This window comes from Octopus bimaculoides, chromosome 30, assembly GCF_001194135.2.
Source record: "Octopus bimaculoides isolate UCB-OBI-ISO-001 chromosome 30, ASM119413v2, whole genome shotgun sequence".
NCBI classification, from domain to species: domain Eukaryota; kingdom Metazoa; phylum Mollusca; class Cephalopoda; order Octopoda; family Octopodidae; genus Octopus; species Octopus bimaculoides.
Window position 1 is genome coordinate 1,427,782 of NC_069010.1, and position 8,007 is coordinate 1,435,788.

At 37.3% G+C, this 8,007-nt stretch overlaps 1 protein-coding gene across 6 annotated transcripts in view; it reads left to right on the top strand.

The window, feature by feature from the left end:
• LOC106877375 (uncharacterized) overlaps window positions 1-8,007 on the top strand; it is a 69,263-nt gene that overhangs the window by 3,284 nt on the left and 57,972 nt on the right. For 5 of the 6 annotated variants that reach the window (XR_008267072.1, XR_008267073.1, XR_008267071.1 and 2 more), the window contains exon 2: window positions 7,289-7,537. Coding sequence is in view for 2 of the 6 variants with exons in the window: in XM_014926264.2 (XP_014781750.1) it covers window positions 7,339-7,537 (199 nt within the window). In the remaining 4 variants the exon portion in view is untranslated. Of the gene's footprint in view, window positions 1-7,288; window positions 7,538-8,007 lie in introns of those variants that run through there. The other variant, XM_052978182.1, reaches the window with a different exon arrangement.

Consider the following 8,007-nt stretch of genomic DNA (forward strand, 5'->3'; position numbering starts at 1 on the left):
ATAAAAGCTAATAAACCGGATATTATTATAAAAGATCAGACAAAGAAGATGTGTTTATTAATTGACATGAGTATTCCTTGCGATCATAATATAGTGGCGAAAGAATTTGACAAGATCAGTAAATATAAAGACTTGCTAATAGAAATTGAAAAACTGTGGTATCTCAAGGCGACTACCGTAGCAGTGATTGTAGGATCTCTAGGAAGGATAAAAAAAGGTACTGAAACCTATTTGAAAATGATACCAGGCTTACCATCCCTACAGGAAGTGCAAAAAATCGCGTTGACTGGAACGACTTATGTACTGAGAAGAGCATTATCGCTGTGAAAACAACATCCATTTATGAATTTATTTATTTATTAATCTTTTTAAAATACATATTTTACCTGTGAATATGCGTGTATAAACTGGGAATGCTTCTCTACCCTAGGTGTACGGAAAACACTCGGCGAGAAATGGAAGAAAATTTGAAGAAGGAAGAAAAAAACAACATAATAATAATAAATTCCCGGATGCAGTACAAGGCAGTGGCTCTCATGACTTCTGATCTTAATTGATTGGAAGTGTTATCATGTACATTGTTTTGTCTTGGTATAAAAAGATGGGCTACAGCAAATATTCTGCTCAATACAACAGATTTGCTTGTCAGTTGTTTGACTTTAACCAGTTGAGCATGTCCCTTGGTAGCTGACGATATGTGCATCTCTGATCATGGGCAGAAGTAGTGGGGGTTTGAATAATTCACTTTTAGAAACATCCTTAAACAAATTGAATAATTCACCTTTGGAAACATCCTTAAACAATTTTTTTCAGGACCTTTTGAGCAGGTTGGGCTACTCAACCTGAAGAAAATTCTAACAGGCTCCACCTGCGAGGTCATGCGCTGTTTATCTTGATATGAGATCACCATGTCGCACACATATAGTTGTGATGCTAGTCATGATGGGTATAATGGGCTTCATATATTTTACTCCAGTGTCCCTTTGATGGCATGTACTGCTCTCTCACTCAATAATAATAATAATAATAATAATAATAATAATAATAATAATAATAATAATAACAGACAGACAAATACATAACAAAAACACCAGGACTTACAAATATATATAACATACAGAAAATTGCACTACTGGGCACTGCACACATCCTACGCAAAACACTTTCAATACAGTAACCATAAGAGCATCACAGCAAACCACAGCACATACCCAAGGCACACAGAGCTGCGCTCGGTAGTGAAGAGAAAGCACGTTATAAAAATAAAACTACTGAACAATAATGATAATAATAATATATTGCTCTTGCTGCAACCAATGCTACTACTAACACATAAAAACAATAATACCAGTGATATCAATCATGATAATAATAATAATAATAATAATGAAAGGAAACGGGTGGAGTCTCCTTATGGGCTAATAAGGATATATCTAGTGATGGCATCACAATAAAAACACTCGTAATTGTGCAACCTGATAATCGCTACCTCAAATGATTGAAAATGAAAAAACAAAATATTGTGAATAACGGTGGCAATGAAACTGGAGCCAATGATGGTGATAATGTTGCACCCGGTAGGCTCAGAGATTCTGCTCCAGCTCCAGCCTGTCGATATCCAGAAAGGAACCACCACACACGGCGTAGATGGAGCAAGCAAATTAATGCTGTCGTCATGGAGTGTTACTACCTGAGCAACCCGGTAGACGAAAATGGTGCCCAAATTAGGAGTTACCGACAACGTATGTATAATCATTGGTGAGAAAAGGGATTGTTTCAACTCACGGAACAGAGACCCTGTGATCAAGCTAGAGCAATAAGAAAACAATTATTGGTTCACAGCAGTAGAGCTCGAATCTATCAAAAGACGGGTATTGGAAAATAGCAGCAAAGATAACGGTGACTATACAATTCTTACTAATAAAAGTAATCTCATAGCACAGGAAAGGAGCACTGGTAGTTTACTTGATGAGAGACATATAGATGATCTAAAAGAAGACAATAAAAATAATGGCGACATGACAGATGAACCAAAGACAAACTACGACAGAATAAAGGTAAGACTACAGGAGAACGATAGCGACATTATTTGCAACCCTAAAAAGGTTGATCGGTGGAAATTGAAACAAGAAACGAAAAATGTCAATGAAATCCTGAAATACATCAGAACAAACAACATCACAGAAACAAATAATTTGATCAAGACAGCAAGTATTGTTGTAGCAGAAAACGTGGGTATGGATGTCAAGAAAAAGGAACATAATGGGAGAGACGAAAGAAAAGATCCATGGTGGAAAAGAAGAATCCAGGCAGGGTTAAACATGCTCTCGAAGGAAATTTCTGTGTTAGACCGAAAAGAGAAAGGGGAGCTTAAAAGAGAACAAAAATACAGGGCACTTAAAAGGAAGTATAATATCGAAAGAAAGAGCCTGAAACAGCGCCTCGTTGCAAAGAGAGCAAAGATAGTAAGATACGACCAAAGAATGAAGGGTTACCACGAGAATAGATTGTTCAGAGTAGATCAGAAGAGATTTTATAAAGAAATATATGAAATGTGTACAGATGAAAGTTGATACCAGATAATAATGAAATTCAAAGGTTTTGGAGTGACATCTAGAGCAAAGGCAAGTAGCACAAGAAGCATGCTGAATGGTTGCAAGAACTGAAACAAACAGTAGTTTGTCCAAAACAGGCAGAACTAGTCATTTCGGTTAGGGATGTGAAGGAAATCAGCAAAAAATAAGCAACTAGAAGACCCCGGGACCAGATGGAGTGCAAGGCTACTTCGGGAATGTCATGCACAAATAGCTACGCAACTCAGCGCCTTGTTAAATGCCGACCAAGTAATACCAGAGTGGTTGACATTGGGTAGGACAGTGCTGTGTTTGAAAAACATCGAAAAAGGCAATACGGTAGACAATTACAGACCGATATCCTGTTTGCCAATTATGTGGAAGTTATTGACTGGAATACTCGTAGAGTCAATGTACGAACATCTAGAAAAAAATGGAGTCCTTCCACATGAGCAGAAGGGTTGCAAGGGTAAGTGTAGAGGTAGCAAGGATCAACTCCCGATAGATAAAACTGCACTCAGAGACTGCAAGAGGAGGAAAAGTAACTTATCCATGTCATGGATTGACTATCGTAAGGCGTACGGTATGATACCACATTCTTGGATTATGGAATGTATAAAGTTGTTTAGGATTGCATCAAATGTTGAGTGATTGCTTGCAAAAAGTATGGCGAATTGGAGGACGGACCTGGCAGCATATGGAAGAAGTTTAGGGACAGTAGAAATTAGGAGGAGCATCTTCCAAGTGGACTGCCTGTCCCCACTGATCTTTGTACTGTGCCTGATACCACTGACACTGATTGTGAGGAAAGCAAAAGCTGGGTATGTATTCAAAAGCCGCCAACAAAAGTCAACCATTTGTTATTCATGGATGACCTCAAACTTTATGCTAAAGATGAATCCCAAGTCAGTTCCCTCGTTGATACGGTGTATACCTTCAGTGCTGATATCAGAATGGACGAACTAACGATACCGTCGGGGAAGGTTATGAAGCATATAGAAGAGACGGGCTATAAGTACTTGGGGATTTTGGAAATAGATAAATTGATGGAGAAAGAAATGACAGAAAAATTTAAGGTGGAGTACATGCGCAAACTGAGATAGATCCTTAAGTCGAAATTAAAGCTATCAACACCTGGGAGGTTTCACTCCTTAGATATGGAGCAGGGGTACTCGCATGGACAGTAGACGAACTAAACAGCTTAGACAGAAAGGCAAGGAAGTTGCTAACTAGATATGGGTCAATCCACCCAAAAAGTGACACAAACTATATGTACGGAGAAAAAGAGGGGGAAGAGGACTTATTGGATGCGAACACAGCATTAGAGGAGAAGAAAACAACATAGCATGTTATGTAACAAATGCCACAGAACCGCTATTAAGGTGGAGTACATGCGCAAACTGAGATAGATCAGAAGGTCAGACTTGTGTAGGATGAAATATTGCAAAGATAAAGCACTGTGCAAGAAATTGAAAACAAACAAATGAAAGTGAAAATACGTGGGTAAAGAAAAGAATGCATGGCCAATTTCATAGAGATGTTGAAGATAAGACAGACAGAGAAAAAAGATGGCTGTGGATGACTAAAAATAGTTTAAAATCAGAAACGGAGGCTCTAACCTGTGCTGCCCAAGAGCAAGCACTAAGAACAAACTACATAAAATACAGACTAGACAGCACAACAGAAAGTGATAAGTGCAGAATCTATGCACAAAGCGCTGAAACCGTATGGTATATTACCAGCCAATGTACGCCACTAGTCCAAAAGGAATATTAGAGACGCCACGACAATATAGCCAGGCTTGTTCATTGGACACTTTGCAACAAGTATGGACTTGACAGAGCAAAAAATTGGTACGACCATAAATCCGAAGGCATCATCGAAAATGATAATGCAAAGATCCTGTGGGATTTTATGATTCAGTGCGACCATGAGATTGAAAATAGGAAGCCGGACATAGCCTTAATTGAGAAAGAAAACAAACTCTGCTGGATCATAGACATAGCATGTCCAGCTGACAAGGTATGCAATAAGGAAGAAAGAAAAGTCGAGAGTTATGACAGGGTAGCTTGGGAAATTAAGCAGTTGTGATCGATGAAAAACGTAGCATTGGTACTACTGCTACGTTTTTCATCAATTGTCGGAGCCCTGGGAACAGTGAGCAAAAGTCTCGAAGTACGTGGAACAAATAGGGGCTGCAATAAGTGTGGAGCACTTGCAGAAAACAGCACTGCTTGGGACCGCTTGAATACTCCGGAAGGTGCTCGAAAATAAGAGGTGTTACCTTAGTTCACTGGTGGTGAGCAGCTGACACTGTAGTACATCTCCAGCGTTACAAGCTGTGCAAAGGCAATAAATAATAATGTTAACAATACAGCCCTTACCCATCAAAGGAGAGTGTCATCTGGCTTAAAATAAGAGACAGGAAGGTTCATCATAGCAACCCCAAATCAATATCTACCTAAAAGAACCTGCCTGGCGAGTATCGTAAAGAACGGCAGTAGACAAACATGTCGTGAATGTATACAACAAAATGAAGCCATCGACCATGTCGTCTCTATGTACATTATTCTTGCGCCTACATTGTATCTCAACAGGCATGATAGAGTAGCACAATACATTCATAAATGAAATAAATATAAATAAATATAAATAAATATAAAGTGATTTCATAAATGAAATAAATATAATTAAATATAGGCGCAGGAGTGGCTGTATATAGACAACAAATATTGAATGTCACTTTCACTTTTCATTACCACACGAGTGACTGTGTGCTCCACAGACATGCATATCATTAACGTAGTTCTTAGGGAGATTCAGCCTCCCACAGAATATGACAAGGCTGGCCCTTTTGAATTGTAGCTACAATTCATTTTTGCCAACTGAGTGGAATGCAGCAAGGTGAAGTAGAGTATCTTGCTCAAAAACACACCGCGCCGAAAGGAATCGTACTCATGACTCTTCGATCTTGGGCGGAATACTCCTAACAACTGAGCCACGCATCTTAACCATAGAGAAAAGGAATGAAGCGACAGAGACAGGGAAAGGAAAGTGTCAACCATTTATAATGACAATTAGACCGAAATACGATCGACTTTTTCTAGCTTCTTTACTTTTAACAATGAAGAAGAGGGAAAGTGATGAATAGAGAAATGAGTTAGTTCTTTCTTCTTACCCCCACCGCACCTTCGGTACTTAATCGCCTTCTTTCATAGTTCATCATGTCTTGGTGGTGGAAGACCATGTTGTACAGGCATGTTTAACGTTTCTCTCCAAACTCAGATAAGCCCCGCCTCCTTTCCTTTTATCTTCATATAAACACTAATGCAAACGGGATATAGCTGAGAAAAGGTCGCAGAAAATTGGATACTACCCACTAGAAAATGGGTGGGTGGGGAGATATGTTGCCAATATGTGGTTACATGAAATTTAACTCTATACTTTATAAAGTATCTTCTACTATAGCTTTGGACCGACCAAAGCCTCGTGAGTGAATTTGGTAGACGGAAACTGAAAGAAGCCCGTCATATATATATGTATACAAATGTGTATAAGTATATATTTATGTAGGTGTGTTTTTGTTTGACTCCCACCATCATTGTTTGACAACCGATGCTGTTGTGTTTGCATCCCCGTAACTTAGATGCTCGGCAGAAAAGACTGCTAGAATAAGTTTCAGGCTTACAGAGAACAATTCTAAGGGTCAATTTCTTCGACTAAAGTGCGGTGCTCTAGCATGGCCACCGTCGAATGACTGAAACAAATAAAAGAATACCAGAAGAACGCTCCGTATCATTAAACAAGAGGATTCTTAAGTCACGGTAATAAAGTCACAGGAGTTTTGTCCTAGGGAAGTTTTGTTTGGAACCCAGAAATTCATTGTGACTTCTTTGCTTGTGATTTCTTTTCCTAACCAAAATTGGGACTTTATTGCTGTGACGTTTTTTCCTGAAACTTTTTACCGGTCACCGGTTTTACACCTTTCTATATTCTGTAACTGTCTCGATATAGAAACATTTCTCATGGCACCAAGACATAATTTATAGATGTTTACAGTTTTTATGTATTCCGTGAACTTTTCATGGGTCCAGCTAGTAATAATAATAATAATACAAAGACCTGGAAATAGAGGTAACTCGAATGTGGAATCTAAAAACAGAAACAATTCCTATCATAGTAGGTGCCTTAAGTATAATAAAAAAAAATATTCAGACAAATACATAACAAAAACACCAGGACTTACAAATATATATAACATACAGAAAATTGCACTACTGGGTACTGCACACATCCTACGCAAAACACTTTCAATACAGTAAACATAAGAGCACCACAGCAAACCACAGCACAAACCCAAGGCGCACAGAGCTGCGCTCGGTAGTGAAGTGAAAGCACGTTATAAAAATAAAACTACTGAACAATAATAATAATAATAATGAGAAGAAGAAGATATTCCTAGAAGACTTCATGTAATCGTGAATACATAAACGGTTTTTACTTTTACAAAATTATCCTGTTTTTAATTTTTTTTTCTCTCTTTTCGGCCGATGCAGCCGTAAATTGTATAGTTTTGCGTACTGAATGTCGTTGAAAGTCTTGTTTAATTAGGCATTTCAATTTTAATGTCCTTGTTGAAATTATTAAAGTTAATGTAAAAAAGATTAAATTTATAATATAACAAATCAAATAGAATGTTAATTTCTTTCTTTCAGGACCCATTTGGTTAGGTGAAAGTGTGTTCCTTCGGGTTAAAATTCCAAACATGAAGAGACCCATTTTTTGGCAAAGTGAAAACTTTACATTAGATTGTAATACAACTTGTACCAAAAGTAATGACTACAGAGTTTCACAAGAACATGATCACTCGTATCTATGGATTCGAAATGTATCCTGGGAGTTTTCAAACTGGTTTTTTTACGAAGGCAATCATAAATTTGGACATATCAGTTTGGACATAAACGGTAATTTCGCCCAGTTCTTATTCCTTCTCCCATTTCTCTTTCTCCCTTACATCACCTCATACCCTCCTACTCCACTCTCCTCCTGTTTCTCCTCCATGCGTCTTGTTCGTTTTGTCATCGCAAGGCTAGAATGGAAGTCTGTCTGTTTTTTATGTTTTATTTATATTCTTGTAAAAATTAATGTGGGATATAAAATATGGAATATATAATATATAATATAAAAATAGATGGTAAAATGAAATGAAGTATTGAACGTCTTATTGAATATATGAAATATGTCTTATTGAATATATGAAATATTAAGTATTCAATATAGAGAATTAAATATATAAAGGCGAATTAAATATACCACTAGGTATGAAAATACGTATTCACCTTTATATATTTAATTATCTATATTGAATACTTAATATTTCATATATTCAATAAGACATATTTCATATATTCAATAAGACATTCAATACTTCATT